The sequence below is a fragment of the Chroicocephalus ridibundus genome, chromosome 1 (genome assembly GCF_963924245.1).
Source record: "Chroicocephalus ridibundus chromosome 1, bChrRid1.1, whole genome shotgun sequence".
Lineage (NCBI taxonomy): Eukaryota > Metazoa > Chordata > Aves > Charadriiformes > Laridae > Chroicocephalus > Chroicocephalus ridibundus.
The window spans coordinates 34,184,821-34,210,974 of NC_086284.1; the positions used below are offsets into that span (position 1 = coordinate 34,184,821).

The window sequence follows — 26,154 nt, forward strand, 5'->3', positions numbered from 1 at the left end:
TCTCCCTGCCAAAACACAGGCATATGTTCTGTTAGCCAGTGTCAGCAAACTGCGTGATGATGGCTACATTTCTCCTTACACAAGCAGAAGACACTGTCACAGTAAATGACTACAGTGCTAAACCTAAAAAGTGTCATGCATGGGTTCGGCCCCTGTGAAGAATTAGATCTTAGTTTCTATTTGTCTTCTTACTCCGGGGAAAAAAGATAGAAAACTAATGTTATTTCTTTAGCTGTGACAGATAACAGAACTGAGAAAATTTGGAAGCTGAGAGGTTTTCCTTTTTCGCAACATTGCACCAAACCTTCTCAAACTAAAAATTTTACAGTGAAAATATAAGGTAACTGTTTCTGCTTACCATGTAATAAAGAACAGTAATTCCTCCCAGGAGAAGACAACAGCACTCCAAGAACTTTTTCTGTCCTAGATACAACAAGATTTCAGCTATCTCTCTCCTGGTACCAGAGACATATGCAGAAATATATTCCTTCCTATATTCAGAAATCTTTGCTGGCAGGGAAAGAAAAGAGCAAACACCTACACCTCCCATGAGCTGCTGTTAGCACTTGTTGCGATGAGTTAATAATAAGCAATTTGGTCCCAAAGCTTCTATGTGCCAGTCAAATTGTCTGTGGTTTCCAAGAGCTGGTGGGACTGCATGTCTGCAGGGTCAGCTTTTGATTCACTTTTATTTTCAACTCTATTCATTTCTTAAACATTTTTCCAACAACCTACCTCAGACCACTGCCAACAGGAGTATCTTCTGCCCAGTAAATGTTGTCTGGTTACAGATGCTAGGATACAAGATTACAGCCAGGATGAGGGATTTGGGGTCTAAGGTTGAGCAGGTCAGATGGGAACATCCACCCACTGAGCTGGACACTAGCGTTGCATTTCTTGGGAGTGAAGCAGCAGCAGCAGCAGGGAGTACTGAGGTCCTCTTGGAGCCTGGTGCCAGTCAGTCTGAGAACTGGCTGCAATTAACAGCCAGCTCTTCCAAACTGCCTCTAGCACAGCTTTGATTCTCACCTGGACCTGTGACCTGGTGATCCAGTGGGTGGCTTTTCTTTGTGAGTCAGAACTGATCAACCGCCTTACAGAAGCAGGTACAGAAGCTGGTATGGTCATCTTTCAGCTGAGCTCTAAAATAAAGACTTCAATCGTAGAAACGGAGATTTCATGGCATCATCCTAAGTGCCCTGGCATTGACCAGTGTCTGCATAGTGCATCTCTAGTAGTTCTCTTTTGTCTGCATGAATTCCTAAATTAACTTTCTCACAGAATGTATATTGGAGTCTTATATTTTTAGGGTATTATCTCTTAAGAGAGAAGACTACCGCAATTCCGCAGAAAAATGAAGAAATCCTTTACAAAGGAAAACTCCCTAGAGCCACTAATTCCAAAGTTAACCACTGAGAAATATTTTGCATATATATATGAAGCATGCACAAATAGATATGTAGTACTATACATAGGATGTAGTAATAATATAAATAGGGTACTAATTTGATATGCAGTTAGGAAATGTCAAATTAAATTCAATGTTTGAAGAGATTTGACTTACTTATGAATTAAATTCTAGTCCAGCCTTTTTGTTAGACTTCATTTATCTTCTTTTTTTTTCTTTAAGCAAAGTGTACATAGTGATTAGATAAGGAAGCATTTCTTTTGTTGCCGCTGCAATTTCCCAGCTTTACCAAAACTGCCTGCTCTCAGATACTATTCTCAGTCATGTTCTATATACCTATGCAGGTTATTTTGTAAAACTTATTCTCAAGGAGTGTTTTGGGAGTGAGGGGGAAGAGAAAAACCAAACCCAAGTCAACCCAACTTCCCTGATATTCTTTGATTTCGCTAATAAAACACCATACCTTGGTTATGACCTTTGCTATGGCTCTGAGTATGATTCAGAGAGTATTCATTACAGCCCAATTGGTGTGTAAACAACTGTTAGAAGTAAATATTGCAGAAAGTATGGAAAGATTAGATACAGAGTAAGTGTACTCTTAACTTTAAGGGTCATTGCAATTGCCCGGCATTATGCAAAGAGTGAATCAGCATAAAGTAGGTAAGAATTATTTTTGTTTTCACCAACACTTGAAGCTCTAAATTGTGTTGAGTGCAGCTGTTTATAGTATAGTTCTTTGAACAGGGAACAACATATCAGTGCACAGGAGTGCCTCTATAAATTATCAACTCTTGACAGAGGTTTAAAAAGTCTGCTTATAAAATGTTTGCTAGTTTCTAGTAGAAGAATATTAAAACTCTAAGAGAGTATCTCTTTTATCCCAGTGTGAAATCCTTATCGTTTCTCCCTGTTGGTAGCCTTCACAGGGCACCTTATGCCTGGGAGGAGGGACTGCCAACAGTAAACTCAGAACTCTTCATCTTCTCTGAAGAGAAACAATATACCTTAATGGAGAGAGATCCAAGACTGGGGTGTCCCCAGTTTCATGGGACTGTGCAAGGGGAAGGGGGTATGTTCTGTGAGTGAGGAAAATGTGATACCAACCTAACCTGATGCCCACATCAACCTGGGAAGGCATCTAGTGAACTTTGTCCAATGTGAAGTCAGGAATATTGCTAGAAAAATTGCTGGAATTGCAGGTTTTCACTGAGCTTTTGTACAGAGTGTCCATACTCTGGCTTTGACAGGGAAGATGCATGGTGGCTTCTGTGAGGAGAGGCTGGAGTTGCTCCAAGCTGGACACAACCAACCCACTGCAGGGCACAGTTGAGCCCTGCAGCCAAGATGGTGGCACCTCTGGGAAAAAGTATTTAAGAAAGGGCAAAAAATGCTAGGCAGAGAGAGGAGGAGAGGAAAAAAAAAAAGCGAGAAACTGTTGCGTGAACACCAAGGTCAGAAGAAAGAAGGGAGGAGGTACTCCAGGTGCTGGAGCAAATATCCAAATAACCAAATATCCACACTGGAGCAGATATCCACACTGCAGCCCATGGAGGACCCCATGCCAGAGGAGATATCCAATCTGCAGCCCATGGAGGATGCCACACCACAGCAGGTAGATGTGCCCTAAAGGAAGTTGCTATCCATGGAAAGCCCATGCTGGTTTGTCCTAAAGGACCGCAGCCTGTGGGAAGAACTCATGGTGGAGCAGGGGAAAAGTGTGAGGAGGAAGGAGCAGTAGAGAGCAGATGTTATGGACTGACCATAACCCCCTGCCTTCCTCATTTTCCCTGTGCCACTTGAAGGAGCAGGAGGTAGAGGAGTTGGGAATGAAAGAGTGAAGTTGAGCCTGGGAAGAAGGAGAGGGTGCGGGGAAGGTGTTATAGTCTTTGTCTTTGTTTTTTACCATCCCATTCCATTTTTAATTGGCAATAAATTAAATGGATTTTCCCCAAGTCATGTCTTTTTTGCCCATGACAGTAATTAGTAAGCAATATTATCCTGACCCATGAGCTTTTTCACACAAGTTTCTCTCCCTGTCCTGTTCAGGAGGGGGAGCGAGCGAGCAGCTGGGTGGGTGTTTGGCCCTTAGCCAAGGTCAACCCACCACAGCATTGCACTGCTGGACTTGGGGAACCTGACATGTGGCCAACAGAAATTCTGCTGGAAAGAGACTGTCTCCTCTCAAAAGTGTGCAAGGTCATTATCAATGTGCTCAGAAGCAGTTCATCCCTGTAGGTGATGACAAAGGCAATCATGCAAGTACTTGCAAGTACAGATGAACCCATCAAGGAACTACATGGAAATAGTCAAGTTTACTGTTTAATCTGAGCTGAGCACGCAATTCACAGCTTACCTCAGAGGCAGAAACTCTGTTTCAGTTCACCCTTTATCCAATAAAAGTTATTTTGCTTTTCTGTCAAATGCAGCAAACTATTTCAGCTTCAACTTTAGTGGAAGGGCAATTTAATTAATTCACAGAGTTATTCTTTTAATTGGATTTGAGTGAATCAACTTCTGAAACTCAAGAAAGAGGGGTTATTGGCTTGGCTTCACAGATGCTATTCCTGCTTCCATTTCAGCAGGCACCAGAAGCAAGGTTATTTCTCTCTGAGGATGTCAGTCTGAGACAGTGGCATCCACTGCATTTTTATTATTTTAGTAACATAAAAATGCAAGAAAAGGGCATGTTAAAATCAAACTCTCCCCTTCTTCACACATTTTTAAATGATGGAAATGGAAATTAGGCTTACACCAACTTGATCATCAACTGTCAAGAACAAAAAATCAATGAAAGGGGAAAAGATTCACATCTTGGTGAGGAACCGTTCTCAGCCTCATCATGCAACTGTTCCACAGGCTGGTAGATGAGACAGAAGTGATCTCCACAAAAGTGCTGTCAGTTCCCTTTGCTGTGCTAAGTGAAGGAAATTCAGTAAAACAGCGAAGAACAACTAGACTAGTCTACACTAAAATAACAGGAGGCTCCTCCTGTATTCTGGCAGGACTAGCTAGTTGAGGAGACATAATAAATTATAAAACTCTCAATAACAACCTTTTAAGCCAAAACCACTGTGTCTTGAGATGGAATCAGCACTCTATCAACAAGATACATCAAGGGAAGGATTTTTCTTTATCTTTTTTAGTTGCAGTGAATTGTTGGGTCATTAGTAAGCACATAGCTACCATGATCTCAGCTCCAAACAGTAAGAGTTTCTAGATGGTGCCTTAATGCAAAAAATGGTCCTGCTTCCTCTCCCCTTTTCTTCCCAATGCACGGGCAGACAGGAGTGGGCAGCGTGTATTATTAGTGATTGTGTTTATGCACCATGTATAAGCCTCAGCTGAGTCTGGCGCTGAGCATGTGGTCCCCTGTTGGCACCAGGGATGGCATAAAACCAGAGCAGGATACAGTTCTTGCCTCCAGAGTTTTCTAAATCCAATGAGACAAGAAATACTGGAAAAAGAAGCAGAACACAAAGAGTTGAAATGATGTGGTCCAGGCTACCAACAGCCAGAGCTGGCAACTGCCATCAACTCTCACGTGCCTGACACATCTCACCCTGTCTTTGACACTGTGCTTCCCTTAAAACCATGCAAGTTGGTTTTGCACCTGCTGCTACAGGATCAGCAGTAAACAGTGTCAGAGAAAGTCCCTCACAAGTGGGACGCTCAGTGCTACCAAAGAGAATATGTGTCTGAACTCACTAAAAAAAAAAGTCCCTCTAACAGCAATATATACAAAATTGGAATCCAGGTAAGGTAATGAAATCACATTCTATGGCTGCACTTGTAAACACTAAGGTAGATGTTGACATTTAATTTTCTCACATTTATATTCCTAAGAGGAATTATACATTCAGTTTACACAGATTTATTGCCTTAATTGCTTAGCAGCATTTGGTATAACAGTAAACAGGTCAAAAAAATGTTTTTAATACCTCTTGTGAGGTCTTGAGCCCCTGTGGATTACGATTATAAAGCCTCTCCTCTAAAACAAAAAGCAGTCTAGATGTGAATGTGCGCAAACAAAATGGCTTCAGAGGTGGGGAAAAAGGAAAAAGGAAGAAGAGGTAAATGCTGTTTTAAGCCACATGCACAAAAGCGCATTTATGTGTTCGTGGGTGGGTGGAAATATGTGTGTGCTGTTGCGTCTAAAGTCCTCAGCTGTGATCTTCTCATTGCCTGTTCCTGAGGAAAGACCATGGAGGGAAGGGAGCTCATGGTTTCTGCTTGCATGGAAGTCTGATAAGATCATCCACTCCCAAGCTCTGGGACTCATATAGTGTTTTCCATTCACATTTTGCAGTAATGGGAAAATTAGGGCATTTATTAAACAAAATCTTTCTGCAGAAAGCTTTGCTCTCTTTCAAACACTTTCAGATTCTGAGGAAAAATCCTTTCTTTTTCTTGATCAATTACATATTCCTTTTTTTTCCAACAAAGTATCAATATTTTTCTAAATAATGTTTTCTTTTCCAAAGAGCTGTAGTAGCTATCTTATGTCAATGACTAATTATGTAATTGATTATCATTTAAGGTCAAGATATGTCCTTGTGTAATTCAGGTTGGTTCTGCTGAAGTCCGAAGAGTTATGGCCAGGCAGCGAATTTTCCAAGACGCTGTGAAGTCTGTACCACTGCACCACACCATTCCCTCTCTACCACAGAATCACACAGAATCACAGAGTGGTAGGGGTTGGAAGGGACCTCTGGAGATCATCTCGTCCACCCCCCCTGCCAGAGCAGGGTCACCTACAGCACATTGCACTGGAACGTGTCCAGGCGGGTTTGGAATGTCTCCAGAGATGGAGACTCCACCACCTCTCTGGGCAGCCTGTAAGCGAACCTGCTATGATTAATGCATAGAGTCTTATACATCTCCTTCCCCATTCAGATCAGAGCAGATTCAGATCAGCCCCAGTGACAATGCCATTATATGCTGGATGAGGGCATGGTCATCAGTGTATTCCTTTTTCAGTCCTAAATTCCTTTGCATGTTTCCCACGTGCAAAGCCCTGAACAGCTTATGAGCTGCCCACTGTGGCTAAATAGGAAGTTGTTTCAATCAAACAATTTCCCACTCTGTGATGATGATATGTGCTGTAACGTCAGTGCGTAACTCCTACTGCTAATTTAGCTTAATATGAACGTATGACATCACAAAGTCATTTGTCAACAGCAGTGTTGGGATGCCAACCAGAGCTGTTGCCATGAGTTGATTAGTTTAATCTTCTAAACCAGACGTTGATATTTCAGCTGGAAATGCTACAAACTGTGAAGAACTTAATCTGAAAATAAGGATAAGGAGTTGTACAAAACACATCTGATTTAGGCATGTACATTACCAAACCAGTATGAAATTACACTGACTGTACTGTGGCTTTTATAAATCATACCTTAATACTGTAATTGGTACATTTATTTTGAATTCAGCATTTCATCTGATTTTGATGGAAGAAGAAATGTCAGAAATTGGTATTCCCTGTGTGTCCTCAGACCAATATTGTTCTGAACAAGTTTCACTGTGACTGTACAAGTAAAAATTGCAGCAGGATCTAGGGTTTTGTTGCCACCTTCTAGACTGTCACAGTTAGAGCTGGATGCTAGAAATGAGGAAAAAAACCTCTCCAGATATTTAGTCTAATTTAATGCAAAAAATTTGCTGACGTCTGTGTATTTTCTAAAATCCTCAGTCACAAGGTTCACTGTAGTGGATTTCTCCAGAAAGGCAAGGAGATAAGACAGTGAGAGAAAAATTGTCTTTTGGCTTCAACCTGTTTCTGTTCTACCCTTTTCCTTGCTTAGACTTTGGTACTTCCATTTCTTCTGTGTAGAGTTCTGCAATACTTCCTGCCTCTATCGTCCCTGCTTGTATACCTCCGCTAATAATCAACTAAATTCAGTCTTTCCTGTTAAGCCCCTACACTTGTTGCTTTTTTGGAGTCCTGATATCTTGTGTTTTCGTTGTACAGTAACACCAAAGTAGTATATGTCTGCACAGGGATACCCCATCTTCACTCTACACCGCTTCACCAGGTAGGAATGGAAGCCAGACATGGAACCCCCAACTATTTCAACCAAACCAGGGTGAAAAAACTCTACCAGCCCTCAAATCTATATATGATTCCCACCCTGCTCTCACTTTCAGGAAGATGAAGCTTTGGAGGACCAGCCTTTTACACAGATGAAAATTAAATCAGTCCTGTCAAGGCCCTTCATTCCCAACCACTTTAATGCTGGATTTGCTTAGTGAAAAATGCCTCACCGTGCTTTTGCATCAAATATCCAGCAAGGATAAACTAGTCAACACCTCTCTTCTCACAGTGAGTCCTCCTCAGATTGCATCCACCCAACCTGTCTCCTCTCAGGCCATGTTTGGTGCTTCATCACCGCTGTCTCTTAATGCCTTGTGTCTTCCTCCATGCTTCTTCAACGGCAGCACTGCCATCCCTACATGGCTTCCAGGGTGGGCCACTGCTTGGCTAATGCCACTATGGGGAGAGAAGGAGGTGGTACGTCTCCTTCCAACAATGCTGCAGCCAAAACACGTCACAGCTGAAGGTCTTTCCTCTTCCTAGCCTGGCTTCCGTCTGCTGATCTGCCATCCTTCAGATCAGGCTATGCTAGAATAAAGATACTGGGATTTTTAAATGCTTAAGCAGACACCAGTTAAAGTGATTACCGCCCAAATAAAACTTTAGGCAGAATAATATTCTCTGTTACAATCAGAGCCCTGTAGCTTGAACAGTTGCCACTGCAGACAGAAGATTTACTCCTCATCTTAAGTGAGAAAAGAGATTTTTTTTCAAACCAAAAGAGGATTTCTTAAATTGTATTTAAGACAAAGCTTAAACTATTAAGCTGTTCCGGTGTGGTTTGTAAACTATATTTTACTAGATCAAATATAATATTTTGTAAAGAAATCCTGGAAGCAGAGACTTGGGACTCCTTGCAATTTCAGATCAGTTTTCGGAAGCAATTTCTGAGGACCCTTTCATGGCAGGGAGTACATGCAGTCAGAAACCCAGCATGGCGCGTGAATGAATGAAGTCAAAGTTAGGGTGGCCACAGACTTTTGCAAGAAAAACACATTCAATAACTTATAAAACATACTGATAGGGCTGAGATTGGCAGGTGCGTCAAATATAAGTAAGAACATGCCACTGTCCAGGCAGCCCTTGGTCAAAAACTGCCCTGTAAGTCTGCCCAAGCACAGGTTCATTCTTCTTCCCGCAAGGCAAGAACAATTCAACATTTCTTGAGGTTCTTGGGTATAAGCAAGCTGTCAGAATTACATTCAGCGGCAGTCCTGCTTTGTTTTGCTCATTTATTTGCACGTATAGAACAGGGTAAGCACCTACAAATATTTTCCTGCCTGGAACAGGAAAGGGGATATTTGCTGGTTCACAGCAATCATTCTCAGACCTTCAAATTTGACTGCTGAATTGCTTCACATGGAGGAACTGCCCAGCCCCTTGCTCCTGCGCTCAAGCAGACATGCAGTTAACACATACGAAAATGCCCATCCATATACCATGGAACCTCCAGCTGGACTGTGAACACAAAGCACCTTGCGAAATGAGATTGCTCGCACTGTCCAAAACCCTGCCCAAGCACATGCAGCTGGAACAAGGGATGGTGACTAACGAATGCAGGCCATTGAATAATCAAAAAAGGAACTTCCTACGTCAGACTCACTTACTGTTTGGGAAATTCTATCATTACGTTTTGGGAAATTATATCCACTTTTTGCGCTGGATGCTTATGGGTCTGGCAGTGCCAAAGACTTAAAATAGGAAGGGTCGAGCTTGCTTAACACTTAAATACTTGTTTGCTGGACACTATTTCCAGCAGGAAAATGTGGATTGCATATTTAAAGAAGAAAAAAGCAGAAATGTGGCTAAAATCCTATCAATAAGAAGGCAGGTGAAGAAACATGTAAAAATTGCTCGGAAACAAAGCAAAGCAAAGCAAAGCAAACCACTCATTATTTTTACATGCTAATCTGTTGCAGTAGGTTGCTTGCAAACCCCAGTAGGCTGCTTGATACTTCTCCGGCTGTCACCCCCTGGAAAATTCCTGTGACCATTAAGCATCTTGGAGCTACAACCCCAACCAAGTGATATACAAGGCTTCCTTATGCTAATTGCAACTGTGAATATTTTTCAGAATACCTGTCATCCCGGAGGAACAGGCAGGATCCATGAAGATGAGGTTGTTTTCACAACTTTATCCAAATATTGTAGATCCTACCACATTAGGTGCACACCCCTGGGCTTCTCCTCTGGAGGGATGTTTCTGTAATAGCAGCATATTCCCCTTCTACTGCCATAAACTAAAAGAGGAATCCTCGAATAGAGATTCCTCTTGGAGTTTGTGATCCTCTTGCTTCCCTGAGAGGAGTTTTGTCATTAAAGCTCTCCGCCAATCTTCTTTGTTACGGTTCCCTGCTATGTCAAGCATATGTTGGTGGAAGACTTTTCTGCTTTAATGCCTATTCACTCTGTTCCATCTTACAGTGCCACACCATCCTATATCGAGACCTACTTCAGAAGGTTTTCCCAGAGCATTAGCTCTTTTTCGAGGTTACAAATCCAGCTTTCCCACATTCTCTGCTGCACCATGAAGTCTGCTTTTCTCACGCCACACATCCAGCAGGCGATAAATTTAGCTGACAGCAGTACTACACCACTTCCCTCTCTCCCATCAGCCGCCACTGCCATATCTCTTCCTCCTGCCACCTCCTGCCTACTTGGCCTCCCCAGTTCAGCCTCCCAGCGAGCGTAATCCTCACTATACCGTCCGCAGCCATCCTCCTCAAAAGTGCCTTTTTCCTGCTGAAGCTCACCCCTCCTCCAAAGCATTTGCCTTGCTTTATCCCCTTTGCCTGTCTCCCCCCATGCCTGACTTTTCCCAAACCCTTTTAGCACTGACAGGGTTAATGATGGAATGAAACAGCAAAAGCTCCTAATTCACTTCCTCCTTTTTTTTCCTTCCCTCCCTCCCCCATTTTTAAGGGGGAAAGCTGCAAACACAATTTCAAGGACTGACTGTGGCTGAAATTGCACTGGAGGGGACAATCTGTTCCAGCCCAGAGGGTGGTGGGAAGGGAGTCCAAGCAAAAGCACATTGTCTATCCCCGATGGTAAAATGGCAGAACAATAGGATTAATTATCTTCCATTTGGATGCATGGGTTTGGCAAACCTGTCCTGACTGCTGTATTACCATCAAAGCTGAAATGTTAAGACGTATGCACAGTGAGAAATCGTAAAAGCAGAGCATCGAAAAGGATGCGGGGGCTGCAGGAAGAAAGAATTGAAAGGCTAAATATGCATACAGCTTGGCTTAAACATCTGCAAAAGAAAAGGGACACAGCAATTTTCTTACCACTATTTGAAGGGTCTGAACACCAAAAGGAGTTACCTTCTTCAGCAGAAGGGATGCAATTAGGCACGGTGGATCAAATCACAAGGTGAATTTAAACTTCCCATTGTGGAGGGGAAAGACCAAGAAGTCTTTACATAGGAAGGTACTCTAGCAAGTGGGTTTCCCATTGCTTGGGGTGTGGAGAACTAGACTGATTCAACAAAAGCACACTGATTGCAGCTGTCCTGTGCTGCCAGAAACACGCAACAGATGACCTAATGGGTTTTTCCATCTGTTGACTCCACGTTCTGGATTAAATGACCACAAACTCAAGGTTTGTAAGTGTTTATTAAAAGAGCTTAACATTGCTTCTTTGTACTGTGTCCCACAGGCTGGCATCACTTTGCTTTCCTCTGCTGCCAGCACAAGTGCCGCTTCAATTATTAATGAAGGAGTGCTTTTTCAAAAGCTTTTCCTATCCCAATATGGTAAATCTGTCTTGGAGTTGTATTACTGTGTAATTAAGTTTAATACATTTGAGTTGGAGGCACAAATAAGGTGGATGCTGTAGGAGCGGCGTAATGATGGGATTTTTCTCGGGCTGATGATACACCCCGGAGCATTTTTGATTTTCAAATTTTCAATCTAATGGCTCATTCCTGCTCTTCGCCAGGGAGCATGCGCAAGACAGAGACATGGGGTGCAAGCACTGAGCAATTTATCTCGTAAAAGTCAGCAGCTACGCGGTGTATGTGAACCCAGAGCAGCAGCTCATCCCAGAAGCTGTGGGGGGGACGCAGAAAGCAGACTTCAGGCGGTAATTTGCTGGTTGATTTGGACATTGCAGAACTAACTGCTCTGGCTTGCCAGCACACACGGATGCCAGGGACGTTACGGGAACTTGGAACAAAGTGTCTAAACATCTAAACGGCAGCAGCAGGATGGGGAAATGGGGAGTCCCATCCCAGACAGCTGCAGGCAGGAGGGCTGCACCGTTCTCCAGTTTCATGTTTGCCATTCCTGGAGCTCAGGGCCTCCTGGGATGGCCTTTCTAAAGCACTAGGCTGATTTCTAGTTTCTATGACTCTCTATAATATTTAATTTTCCATAGTCTGGACAGTGAGGTGGGTAGCACTGATTTGTTTCTTTTGGAGAACCACCTAGAAGTCCCGGTAAGTATTGTGTCCCCATGCCAGAAAGCACTTTGCAGAGTGCAGCCCATAAAATAGGCCTGGATCACTTCTTTTTAGTAGTCACGGAGATAGTTCATCCATCATGATGCAGGAAATTCAGCCCCATATTCTCCAGCTTACATTTTGTGGGAGCCTGACTCTCCATTCAGTTTACATTGGTGGGAACACTATTGGTTTCAGAGAATTCGCTGTTAGGAAAAAGAACTTCTTGGCTTTACGAAGTATTGCTTTATTTGTCTTGGATCATGCTCTTTTCTTTGTTCACCTATCACCAGCACAGAATAATTCAAGCCGGACGCACCATTACAGTGGCCTGATATTTAAGCACGTATTTACAGAAAAAGGGCATTCACTGCGCAGCCCTTGACTTGGGACTCAGATTCTGCCAGGCTGGCAGGGCCCAGGGTTTTCAGACATTAGAAAACAATACGAGGCTCATCTCCTGTCAGGCATTTGGGTGGATGCCCGATTTACTTTTAGAGGCAAACTTCTGGCTTGAATCTTGCATTTTAATGCCACGCGTTACACTAAACACCACACACGGAACATCAAAGCAGCAATTCGGGACAATGCTTGCAGCTCTCCCGTGTGATATTTTGATTCCATACAGCGTGTGCCAGGTATGTCTCGTAGCCTTGAGATTTTCCAGCACCACAGAACAGTTTGATTTCTGTTCCCCTCCCGGTGTGTTCCCTGGTATAAGGCACAACAGGCAGAAATGACCTCCTTGTAGCAGAAGTGTCTCTCCAAAGTCATCATGCTGTAGGCTCTTCTGTCCTTTTCACTTCCAAACTACGCACAACTCCTGACTGTGATAAACAATACACTGCTGATAAATGAGTTGTGTTCACAATAAATCTTCCCACAAGGCAACCAGGAAAGGCAATGCACTTTTCCTACTGCCTTTTCTCCTGTGGATTGTGCAATCCAAAAGCGCCCTATAAATAAAACCAGACACATATAAAACACGCAGCCTCTAAACTCTGCGAAGCAGCCCACAGTGAGACTTCCAGTAGCACCAGGAACCTGCCCCTGCAAACAGAAGATCACGAACCCCTATTCTGAATTTGCTGCCTGTTATAACTCGCACGACCAATTATGTCTTCTTGCCGACACATAGTTTCTACTGAAAGCTTACATGTCTGTTCCAAGCCTTCCTTTACAAAGGCAGGTTCTCTGCTCTTTTCTCTCAGGCTGTCACTGGATTTCCAGTGTCAGAGGTATTAAAAGTCAGTTCTCTCAGACAGGAAAGCGTACTGGCACGGCACCTTGGGAAATGGCAGTTAGTAGATCCCTATGGACGAGATTCTGACCCACTGCAGAACCTCGCTCAGATAAGCTGTTTCCCTCCCACACCTGGAAACACTGGAGTGAAGACAGATTTTCCATTTACATTGATTTACCAGCAGTTCGAAAGATACTGTAATGCCCTGCCAAGCTCTCCTTTTCTTAGTCCAAACAGGGACATGGGTCTCAGTTACTTGGAGAAGTTTTTCTTTCTACAGCAGGCCTGACAAACACGTGGAGATAAAGTAGTCTAAGAAATACTGAAGGACAAAAAGAGCATTAAAATAAGGACCTGACAGTGTATGAAAGCCAAGAAAGGATTAAAAGTTTAAAGAGAGCCCTCCAAGGACCCTAAAGACTCTTTTGGACAGAGACATAATCTTGGGTTTTTTTACTTTGTGAGTTTTTTGCATTTGAAGTAACAAACTTCAAACCATGGATGTGGGAAAGTGTCATTCCTGGGCTTACGAAGGAATCTAGCTGGCCACAGGAGATGGAAGGGAGTTTTTGTCAAAGAGTCATCTGACTTTGCATACCCGATACTTGACTCTTGGGAAGTGATCCTAACCGATAGATAGATCTTCCTTCCCTCCCCTTTCTCCCCTTTACCTATCAAACACCAAATCCTTCTCCATCCTCCTATACAGCCCCCACTTTCTGTTCTGCAAGTCCTGCCACTTTGCAGCAGCGCCTGCTCCTGGTGTCTCTCCTCCTTATCACCCCGAACAACTGCTTTCACATCTGCATTAAAAGTGCCTTCCTTTTAGCCCATGCCTCTGCTCACCACCTGAGAGCTGTGGTGCAGGGCCCAATTAGTCACTGGACCACTGGGGCTATCGCCACCCTGTATCTGCCAGCACATCCCAGGGAATGCTGTCAGCCCAGAGGGCTCTCCTGGATGCCACCCGTCCATCCTGTGGGCAGCCCAAGGGTGCTCATGCGTCCTCCCTGCCCTTGCTGCAGTAGCACTGGCCATCTTCAGGAAGTCTTTCCTCGCTGGTATCTCACAAGGACACGTATGGGATAGCTACCAAGGCTATATAATATGTTAGCAGCCATCCTCATGATGGGCATGTATGCTGTGGGAAGTACTCTGATCTGCCCTACTCCTAGTCCTATGCCTAGACACGTACATCTTCCTTGCAGTGGGTCATGCCAACATGTCTCTTAGGACTTCCTCAGGGATGACAAGAGCAGACCAGCAGCTGACTGGGATTGATTTGTGTGCAAGGGGGTAATCTATGAATTAGTTCAGTGACTCCGCATGTGCCACAGAAAGCTGCAGCGCCCTGTATCGTACTAATAGACTTTACAAAAACTTGTGGCTGGAAGAAAGGCAATAACTTTTACCATTCAACAATTTAATACTCTTAATGGTAATGACTGTTCCCTCATCCCTGCCTCTCATCAACAGCTTTCAAGGAAACATCATTAAGAAAGCATATTCCAGTACAAAAGAGACATCAGGCTCAGTTCATTTAAAAGAAACTTTTCAATAAAGCTAATTTAACATTGAGATCAAAGGTGTGCTCAGGGATTCCTGTGCCTGCCCCGCACAGCCCTGATGCTCAGCTGCGGCCCATGTTTGAAAGATTCTGATGTGTAAAGCATGGAGATGCCCAGTGAGCTTGGATTTTCCTAGAAGACTGTAACATAAGAAGTCAGTCTTTTATTGGGCTCCACAGTATAGCGGTGTTCAGCAATATGTCAGAGTGCGGGAGGGTATAAATTACACTAAATAAAGTGATCAGGTTTTCCACTTATACTCAGACTTACAGTACTTTCACCCCTGTGGAAACTGATAGAAAACTTGATATCTGTATTCTTGGTGGACTCAAAAATGAGCAGGAAGGAAATCAAAGCCAAAATGTTTACAGAGATATCAAGCCCCACTGGAAAATACTTTAGCTTTCAGTAGTATTCCACTTGTTTCCTTAAGTGATTTTGTGCTTTAAATAAATAGTTTTGATTGCCTTAAGTGTTCTAAAGAAAAACATTTGGATTCCAATGATATTCAGGAACTAGAGCACAGACAAAGCGGTGTCTATTAAGCTAGGTAAATAATAACAGCTTCTTTTACAAATTGAGTTATAAGTTTTTATGATCTCCCCAGGACACTCCCAGCAGAACTTTGCAGGTTCTGTAAAGAGTGCCTGTTCACAAACTGAGTCTAAAAAAGAAGGTGGGAACTAGTTGTACCACTAAGCCAAAAGGATGCCACATTTCCTCTGGAACACCTTAAAATATAGGAAAATTATTCTTCAAGAAATGCATCATTCAAAACACTGGAAGTAAGCAGCAAAGTCTCAGCACAGTCAGTGGAGCTGAGTTAACTAGTTCAGACAGCGCTGCGTCTAGATTTACAAAACTATTTACATATCTGGTATTAACACAGTTCTTTTAATATATTTTGCAGATCTGTCTCGGCTTTCACTCTTTTAAGAACCAGATGTTATGAAGATACATTTTCTAGCTTGATATGTGAATCACCATCTCACGTGAAATGATGAAAGGGTGGGATCCAGCACATGAGCCCAGTGAATGAGCGCTCGTAGATTTACTGATACAGAATCAGTGGAAACTTTTCCATTGACTGTCAATGGAAGAGACTCAATTGCCTTTCCATTACGGCAACTGTCTTTCTAAGCATGTACAATTTAGGTAGATATCTGTCTTAAACAGGATCCTAGCTTATAACGCTAACACAGTTGACAAGCCACAGTCACAATATCACGACTAATATTTAAGGACTCAATCAGCCAGTGTGTCTCTGTTACAAGTTTGCAACTTCTTGCCAGTCCACCTTGCCCAAACAACTTTGATTTAGTGTTGGGCTACGTTTGTAAAAAGACAACAACTTTGCCTAATTTCCCACAAAATTAGTCCTGCTGGGGACTGTCCTTTACAGAACTCTTGCATGCATCCATTGAAGCGGTTCTAATCAGTCAAGTATAATTAAACAAAACCTGATAGCAAAAATCTTAGGCTTGCCAGGAAGGAATAACTGCTTATTTCTAGAAATACAGCACACATTCAATAACAGACATTCATATGCTAATTCATGTGCTGCATAATATTTTCCACTTTGATGGTTATAAATTACATACTGTAACTTAACAAGTTGGAAAATGTGCTATCCCAGGAATAAGAGAGGGAAAACATAACAGCAGTCACCTGCCAGTTTTAACAGAGAGCTGTAACAAATGGCAGCTATATTTATTTTTTTAAGACCATCACTTCAGGGCTGCAGCTGTTTTGTTCTGCCATATTTGAAGAGCAAGAAAGGTATGCAGAGTTAAAAAATATTTGCAGTCTTAACTCCTACTGGTCTGGCAGGTCCCCACCAATTTCACAGGTCTCTGGTACTGTCTGCCATAAGCTGGTGAACCCATGAGCTTCTGGGGAGATGGAAAGTACAAATATGTTTGGGTTACTCCCTGCCACCGCGTAATGCTGCTTAAACCAACAGAGGTGACCCACCTCTTCAGATTCAATATTGATTTTTTTTTAGTTTTAAATGCTTCTCCATCCATCAATGTCCAAGTAGTAATGTAGCAAGGTCCTCATGGATTCAGCTTACTTTTGCTTTTCTTCTTACGTGCTACGAGAGAAACAAGAAAAAAAAAGCCCAGAGAAATACTAACAAATCAGTGCCTGGAACATAAGAAATTGAAACAGCTTTTGTTTTCCTTTTGTAGTATTGTCCTGACCTTGAGAGGGAAAACAGTCTAATTTGAATACTGCAGAATCGAAAATTACAAGTAAGCATCAGTTGTGAATATAGGAAAAAAAAATAAAAACTTTGTCATCTTTCACAAAGCGATGGAAGTTATTGGAGGGGGGAAAAGGAAGGAAGGATGAAGTGCACCCGCAGCCTTCTGCAGTGTCTAGCGCCTGATGAAAGGATAAAACAGCTTTTAACAGGCCTGTAAGACTCCCCACAGATGATACTGTCTTGGTAGAAAGTTCCCACAATGCCACCTCTGCAATATGGTGTATGGTTTTGATCACCCCATTAAAAAGACGGTATGTCACCGGATAACAGCTGAGGTGATACAGGTTTTGGATGATGACCAGTGTTAATTGTGGCAGCAAGAGGAGGCAGTGCATCTTTAGGCAGTAGACTGAAGCAAATCAAGTGGAAAATGCTCACTACCACTTGGCAGTTTAAACTGAGGAAAAAAATAGTGGAAGAGATTCTGGTACTAATGCTGGAATATAGAGTTTTATGCCATGGGACTTGCATTGATGTATGTCTGGATGAAATAAAATTTTACCTACAGAGGAACTGGCCAATTTGTAACTCAGATGATCATAGAATCATAGAATCTTCATGGTTGGAAGGGACCTTTGAGATCATCGAGTCCAACCATGCACACACAAAAAACCCCCCCTACAATCTCTGTCATTAGAGCATGCCCTGAAGTGCCACATCTAGACGTTTCTTAAACACCTCTAGGGATGGTGACTCAACCACCTCCCTGGGCAGGCTGTTCCAGTGCCTGACCACTCTTTCAGTAAAGTAATTCTTCCTAATATCTAATCTAAACCTCCCCTGCCGCAGCTTCAGACCATTTCCTCTGGTCCTGTCATTATTCACTTGGGAGAAGAGGCCAACACCCACCTCTCTCCAACCTCCTTTCGGGTAGTTGTAGAGGGCAATGAGGTCTCCCCTCAGCCTCCTCTTCTCCAAGCTAAACATGCCCAGCTCCCTCAGCCTCTCCTCATATGACCTGGTCTCCAGACCCCTCACCAGCCTGGTAGCTCTCCTCTGGACACGCTCCAGCACTTCAATGTCCCTCTTGTACAGAGGGGCCCAGAACTGAACACAGGACTCGAGGTGAGGCCTCCCCAGTGCCGAGTACAGAGGCACCATCACTTCCCTGCTCCCGCTGGCCACACTATTCCTGATACAAGCCAGAATGCTGTTGGCCTTCTTGGCCACCTGGGCACACTGCTGGCTCATGTTAAGCTGGCCGGCCACCAGCACCCCCAGGTCCTTTTCTGCTGGGCAGCTTTCCAGCCACTCTTCCCCAAGCCTGTAGCGTTGCTTGGGGTTGTTGTGACTGAAATGCAGGACGCGGCACTTGGCCTTATTAAACCTCATAGAGTTGGCCTTGGCCCATCGATCCAGCCTGTCCAGGTCCCTCTGTAGAGCCTTCCTACCCTCAAGCAGATCAACACTCCCTCCTAGTTTGGTGTCATCTGCAAACTTACTGAGGGTGCACTCAATCCCCTCATCCAGATCATTGGTAAAGATATTAAAACAAAACCGGCCCCAAAACTGAGCCCTGAGGGACACCACTGGTGACGGGCCTACAAGAGGATTTCACCCCATTAATCACAACTCTCTGGGCACGGCCATCCAGCCAGTTTTTAACCCAGTGAAGAGTGCACTTGTCTATGCCATGATTTGCCAGCTTCTCCAGGAGAATGCTGTGGGGGATGGTGTCAAAGGCCTTACCAAAGTCCTGACAGACAACGTCCACAGCCTTCCCCGCATTCAGAAGGTGGGTCACATGGCCACAGAAAGGCAGGTCATATGGTCATGGTCATTATCTGAATACAGCACAATATTGTCTCAGAACAAGCCAACCTGCCAGCTTCTTCCTAGCTGAGCAGAAATGAAAATACCTAAAGCCAAATGTGTTTCAGTAAATCAAATGTCTGAATATAAAAGCCATTGTCAGATATATAAATAGTTAATTTATGGCTGAGAGAAAGACATGAAGAAGAACGTGTCCCTTCAGGTTTCTCTAAAATAAAGCACAGATTTTTAGAGACGTTTCCTTAAATAAGACTGCAGAGTTCCTCCTTAAAGCATCACAGGCGATTCATTGCTTCAGCACAAAGGCTTAACGGACACTTCTCAGCAATCTGGCCTCTAGTGGGAAATTAATTTTCCACAGAATCAACTTTTTATGCAAGAAAAACTTAATTTTGCCCAAAGCATTCAGATTTCCTTTGGGAAAATCAAAACAAAATATTTCCTTTACTACATTGGCTTGACCCAAATCAAATGTTTCAGTTTATTTTTTAACTGAACAAGAATATTTTATTTCAACTCAGTTCAACTTCAAACTGCCTCTGGGCTTGCTGTTATGGTGGATTTAAATTGCCCAGGAGAATAAGGGAGTAAGACAATTTGCATCTCAGCCAGTTAGCTGGCTCACAAGAAAACATTTTTAATTCAGCAATATTAAAATTTACATTTAGATCAACAAGACTGAAGCAAAATGCTTGGATACTTCCAAACTGAAGTTCGTCAGAAATTTTGCTCCCATGGAAAAATTCTGATATGGGAAAAGAAATGTTTAAATAGTCAAAATTGCACATGAGAGAAAAAATAATTCCAAATTTAATTTCCAGCCAACTAATCATTACATTGGTTTTATGCCACGGCAATTCCATTCAGCACCACTGGAATCACGCTGGAATCACTGGAATCCCATTAACCATAAAAGTGGTTGCAGGTGCAATGATACTGATCAGATAAAAGATGCGCCTTAAGGTGCTCCAGGTTCTTTCTCACAGTTACCTCCTTGTGGGGGCTCTAAGTGTGTGAAGGAGCTTGCGAATCCTGAAAGAATAACATGTGGTTAGAAAGGAGGTCACCCTACAAATCACCAGGAATGCTGTACATCTTTCCAAAACTCCTAGATGAATGACACAATTAAGCTTTTAAAAGTAAGAGATAAAGCACAGCTTCAGCTGGGATTGAACAGTGACCGAAACTAGCGTTTGCATGTGGGATAGACATGCAAGTTTAGAGAGTTTCAGTTATTTTTTATATATATATATATATGAAATATATATATATTTTTGCTTATTACAGATTGCTTAGTATATATTAGACCTAGAAATTATAGTTAAACTGAGTTATTCCCGCTTCCCCTTCAGCCTCAACTCCTAATATTCAGTTCTCATTCAAAAGCAGTCCAGACCAAATCAATACTGACAGCCAGTTTCACGGCAGAGACCCCACAACAGCACACCAGTTACTCACCACACGTTTTCAGTCATCAGGACTCACGGTCCTAAGAAGGACACGGGGTGCTGGTGCCACAGCACTCAGCTTACTTGGCATCATCCCCTGTGGACAGCAAGGGTGAGAGACGCTGCTCCTCTGTGGATTTCAGAAAGGCCACGGCAACCTCTTCTCACCCCACCGCAACGGCGTGGGTCGAGAAGGTCGAGAGATCCAGATTGATCTTGACTGGGGAGCGTGTGTCGTAAAGCTGTTTAGCTATTTGCTCTGGTTTGTGATAACTAGGCTTTGATCCACGACAAGCACCGCAGTATTAATTGCTCCAATAGCCCCTGACAAACGTAAACAGAGATACCCAATAGTAGTAGTCCCGACCACAACACAAATTATTCACGTTCCACTTGCCTCACTTTCAGATGTCAGAGTGAACGATTAACCTCTGCAGTTTATACATTTACTGATTACACAATCCACTCAAAACCTCAAGGAGGGCAACGGCTAACTTAGGAATCAGGGATTTTTATACCTGAAATAATCCTGAGAACACTAAGTTTGAGTTATACAAACCAGGTTTTCTACTTCTTTTTCAGAGGAAATTGTTGAAAAGCAGCATTTCTAGGAAGCAGTTACGTGCACCATGCCAAGCGTCAAAACCCTGCCCGAGAGGACAGATTAATGTCCTACAACATTCGCAAGCAGAGCTAGGGAACAGAGGAGGGACTCTCATGAATCTGATACATTGGTGCCTTCCAAAAATCAAAAAGCAATATGCAGACTGTTCCAGTGCTAGCTGTGTTTCTAAAGAATGCTTTATGTCTGATGCAGACCACATTATCACCATTTTAAGCTAAGATTTCACTTAATTTACATAGACTGGGACAGATTGCAGCTGTGTCTGGTTTTAGTGCAGACGCGCTGCCTGGGAGCGCAGATCGCAGCGTGTGACGCTCTGCTGCTCTGGGAGCGCAAGCTTCTTTGTTTAAAAATGGGACCTAGAGTTTTCCAGAGCTACTCACCTTTAGGAAAAGCAACGTTCAAGGCTGGCTTGAGATATGACAAAACATCTAGGAGTTGTACGTCAGTGTTTTTTCCAGGCAAAGCGCATGCTCAGTTCTGCACGGAGACGAGAGCATCCGTGAAAGCCCTGGTACCCTCCTTTCTCTCCGGGCAGCACAGATAAAAAAAAAAGTTGGATACTTTTTTGTTGCTTGACCCCTGTAATGATACTATACGGAAGGGGAGTAATTTTCAGGTTCCTGGGGGGAGACGGGTGGGGTGGTTATTGCAGGCAAAAAAAATCCTGCCATAAATAATACAATATACTCGTGCTCAGTAGCACATCCAACATACTGTGCTAGAAGACATCGTAAGATCACAGATTTGTTGCTGACATACTGGGCTACGCAGTTTCTGATTCACCCATGTTTCATGTGCAAACCTAAAAAAGACGTTCCATCTACCTGTGCCTCAGTTTCACATATATCAAATAGTTTTTTGGAGGAACAAAGTAGTGCCCAGAAGGCACTCAGACCTTGCGGTGATGTGTCTACAGCTAGACCAAAGGAAACAGTGCAGTGTCTATCTGAAGACCTTACGACTGTACCTGCAAAGGTCTTAGACAAGGCAACATTCAGCCTGTTTGCACTTACATACCTTTTATGTTGCTGACATCCAGAGTAGAGCTGCAGCCTTAAATGAGTCACTGGAGCAGAGGAAAGGTGAAGTATCTGAATGAAAGTCACACCACCGTAGTGATGGGGAGATGAAGCTACTCTGTAAGGAACAGGAAGGTCTTTTAGGCATCTACTTCAGGTCTACCTGGAGCTGCAGATGTGAAATCAGGATTTCCAAGGCTTTTACACAGAGTGTATTCTTCCAGGAAAGCAGAAGACCAGGCCCTAAACCTCCATCCCATGCTTCGAGTGGGAGAAAGGTGCACAGCTCTACCTCATGAAACTGGGCTTTGCTGACAACGCCAGCCGGTGACTCACAGTTTGGGTATTCACCTGCAAAACAGCACCTCCCACCCATGACTGTTACATTAAAGAGTCATTAGAGCCCAGAGGGAGACATTTAAGAAACAGGACACCTGGTTTCCTCACAAAGGATCATATCTAACCCTGGCCAAGGGGTCTTTTTTTTTGCCCTATTTTGAACAGTAGCCATGTTCAACAGAAGTGGAGATCAAGCTCTGCAGCAATTCTGCACTCTGATGTTGAGGGCACCTTCATGGGGACGGCTACCAAACACTCTGGAGCACAGAGGCCAAATTCACTTGGTGAACATAGTAACCCATTCGGTTATTGTGTTAAAGGAGAGAGGGAAAGGGCCTCTTCTGGCTCCTGGACAGGACTGCTGAAACATTTCTTGCTAAACTCAGCATTATCAGCCTTTTTTAACAAGCTTGTGTTGCCTGATAGTCTTCTGGCCTCACCTATGGGATTGGGAAATTTAAGTGCTGGGACTTAAGTCCCCAGCTTAAGTGCTGGGGAGCCGTTTCTGACTCCCCAGTGGGCATCACTAGGAGCTACTGCCTGGCTGCTCCGTCCTGCTGTGACGGCTGTTGGTCTGGGCTCAGCTGGGAGCAAAACCAGCCCTGAAGGAACTTTATTGGGAAAGACTTTCTGTAACGGTGACTCGTGGGTTCAGACGGACTTCGGTGGGTGCTCTGACACTCACTTTGATAAGGTTTTACTCAGCTGCCTTATTTGGGACGCTTCCTTGGGACAGGCTGCTGGGGTTAATCATTACATCCACCTCCTGACAAACGAGTGTGACACCAGAGTGACTCCAATTTTTTATAAATATCTATTGCCAATTTGATTCACATGTCAGCCCAGACCTGGAGTTAAAACTGAAGGGGACTGAATGTTACTCCTTCCTTTTAAGGCTTGCATAATTTCCCCTCTACACGGAAAAAGCTTCGCACTTACATTTTTCACTGGTATCTGCCTGCACGAGCCTTAGATTTTGTCTCTTTTAAGCCTGCGTCCTGTAAACCACTGTAATTGCGCGCAGCTGTGCTTGCAAGCCATCCTCTGCAAACGGAAAGCCTGCGCTGACAAAGCACCCAAGCAGAGGACCTGCGAAATACACGCTGCAAAAGCTGCCGGTTTACCCAAAAGACCTTCTTTGGTCTGCCCTCCCCTGCCCTCCTCTGCTGCTGCTGCCTTGCAGTTTATGACATCCAGATAGTGGGAGGTCTGACAAACCGAACAAGGCAGTGAGCAAGAAATTCCGTTCCTGTTGAAACCAGTAATTCCTCCGTGCAGGCTGCTTTTCTCTGTGTGTGTGCGTGCGCACGTGTGTGTGTGCGTGTGCGCTCTTTCTTTTGTGTCACTTCGAGGACGGCTCTGATATTATTATTATTTTAAATATAGCTTGCCCTGGGGCGGGGAAATGCACGAGGAAAGAGCCGGCGAGCAGCCTATCTCTCAGAAGGAAAGAGCAAGCCTCGCAGCACAGGAACTGGCTTCACTCAAGTGTGCAGTTTAGAAGTCAACAAAAACTGTTTCAAATACCACCATTTTGGAGGAGGCCGAAGAAAAAGGACACAAAACTGGCTAAACACAGTGAAGAACATGGTAAATCACGGTACAAAGTGCACCTAATGGAAGTTTGAGAGTGGGCTCTGAAGTACAATGTAAGTCTTCCTTAAATTGTATTTTTCTATCATAGTATCTAGTTGTTTAATTTCCATTCTGAAGCCAGGCTGGGCCAAAAGGTACAATTAACTATAAAAATAAGCGTGGAACAGAATGTGTAATCTCTGATATGAGGCTGAAAATGATGCTGAAATACAACAGAAGTCAGAGACTATCAGCCATATTATGGAAGATGAACTATAAATAAGACCATATCTAATTATTTCAAGAGAAAGATGCTGGATGGAATCTTTAATCAACTTTCTTAATAGGGAAGCGAGAGCTCTGCTGTTTTGTATGGCAAGCTATTTTAATACTGCTGTGTTTAAAATTGTGTGATCACAGTTACCAATAGCAATAAGATGTAGCTCCAGAGGGGAGTCCTAGTGGTTGCAAAAGTTTTTTCTCTTTTATTTCTCCAACATTTTTGCTCTCTGAAGCCTCAAGTCCACACTCTCTATCCTACAGCTTGGTTTTGCTTTTCAGCTGGATTTTCAAATGTATGCCAACGCTGGACTTCCTATGGAACTGAAAACAAAACATTTCAGCTTTCGGAGTAATTCTGGCATGTTTTTCTACATCACACTAGTGGGAAAAATACAGTCGACAAAAGATTGTGCTCCCCCAACTTCTGGCATGGACAGCTGAGGAATATAAAGCCTGATGGTGACGAAGGGTGGTAATTTCTTATTTTTCACTATTTATCTCACCGTTTTTGGACTCAGCAATGGATATTCTTTGTGATGAGGAGAGCTCTGCGAACCCAACTGCAAACTCCTTAATACAAATAAATCACGAGAGAAGACTCTACAGAAATGTTTATGGAGCTGGAGAGATTAATATATCACATCTCTTTAACCTGACCATGGACTCTGAAAACCTAACCAACCTTTCGTGTGAAAGTAACATGAGTCCACCGTGCTACTCTTCCCTGTTTCAGCTTTCACAGAAAAACTGGCCAGCTTTGCTGACAGTGATAGTGATTGTTTTAACCATTGCTGGAAATATTCTTGTCATCATGGCTGTGTCACTGGAGAAAAAACTACAGAATGCCACTAACTATTTTCTAATGTCACTTGCAATAGCTGATATGCTGCTGGGTTTCCTTGTCATGCCTGTCTCAATGTTAACCATACTGTACGGTGAGTATTAGCTGTGTAACCTACTGCATGTATCGAGAGGCTTTAAACATTGCATGCACATGTTGTTGTTGTCATTATTTCATTCTCTTACCACAAAAAAAAATTATAATCACTCCATATGAGTTGAAATATATGTAGTTGGATAATGGATGTAAGAATAGGTGAAGTACTTGAATCTTTTCCTACTTTATATTTCTAGTTACAGGCATTTTAAACACGGTCCAGAACATTAGTTTATTACTGAGTTGCTGGATGAATTGTCTCAAAGTATATATGTAGATGCTTTGTTCTCTCTATTCTTTCATTTTTTTTTTCCCTGGCTCATAATTTTCAATAATCCTTATGAGAATGTAGCGTCCTGACAGTTACTTTGCTCAGCAAATATGCCCTAATGACTACCTTTAGATTCAAAGTAGGCAATCCCTTCATTTTTTTTTAGATGAAGTAATACAAAGGTAAATAATTTTCTTAATACCAACACCCTGCTTAGACATCTACTTCCCAACAAATGCTGGCATAAATACTGTGAGAGTTAAAAAATGGATGGGAATTAATTCTGCCTAATTTTTAGTAACATTTACAAATGCAAAGCTATGATTTCTTAAAAGAAGTTATTTAAGAATTAAGTGAATAATGACTCACAGTTCATACCCTTGTAGGTGATTAATAGCAGATCTTTCTCCTCATTTTCACCAAAATCACTTCCAGCACAGCTCACATAGCAAAAAGCAGCAGCCTATGTGTTCAGTACCAATATTGTCAGGCTGTTATAACCCCTAAACTTCGAGAAATGAGTTTTCCAGTGCCACAACTGAATTGCTACAGTTCAAGGAGAAGCCAAGCAACGTCAGGATGAAAGTGAGATTGTTTGCAAAGATTTCTATTGCTTCACTATTTACTGTCAAAGCATAAGCCTGTGACTTAAGAGAGATTTCATCCAGAAAACTGGAAATTTATTTCCCAGTTTCAGTATGTCTACGCAGATTGCCCTCAGTAGAATTTGCAAACTGTATGTGGCATCAGTGGTGGTGTAACGTTGTGATTTATTGTATTAGTGGTGCAATTACCTTTGGTGAAGACACAGCGCAAAACGGAGCCACGGGAGCAGAAATCGTCCGATGCGTGA

At 43.0% G+C, this 26,154-nt stretch overlaps 1 protein-coding gene and 1 long non-coding RNA gene across 3 annotated transcripts in view; one reads left to right on the top strand and one right to left on the bottom strand.

Moving 5' to 3' along the window:
- Positions 1-11,222: 11,222 nt before the first annotated feature.
- On the bottom strand, positions 11,223-21,412 carry LOC134515474 (uncharacterized). The gene is made up of 5 exons (XR_010071021.1): positions 21,259-21,412; positions 20,261-20,574; positions 19,639-19,834; positions 16,735-16,855; positions 11,223-12,905 (listed from the first exon to the last, which is right to left on the bottom strand). It is a non-coding gene; the product is annotated as an uncharacterized LOC134515474 (long non-coding RNA).
- A 2,036-nt stretch (positions 21,413-23,448) lies between these two features.
- HTR2A (5-hydroxytryptamine receptor 2A) overlaps positions 23,449-26,154 on the top strand; it is a 36,702-nt gene continuing 33,996 nt past the window's right edge. The window contains exons 1-2 of one of the 2 annotated variants that reach the window (XM_063334471.1): positions 23,449-23,885; positions 24,355-25,028. In XM_063334471.1, coding sequence (XP_063190541.1) covers positions 24,614-25,028 — 415 coding nt within the window. In that variant the 5' untranslated portion in view covers positions 23,449-23,885; positions 24,355-24,613. The remainder of the gene's footprint in view (positions 23,886-24,354; positions 25,029-26,154) is intronic. The other variant, XM_063334462.1, reaches the window with a different exon arrangement.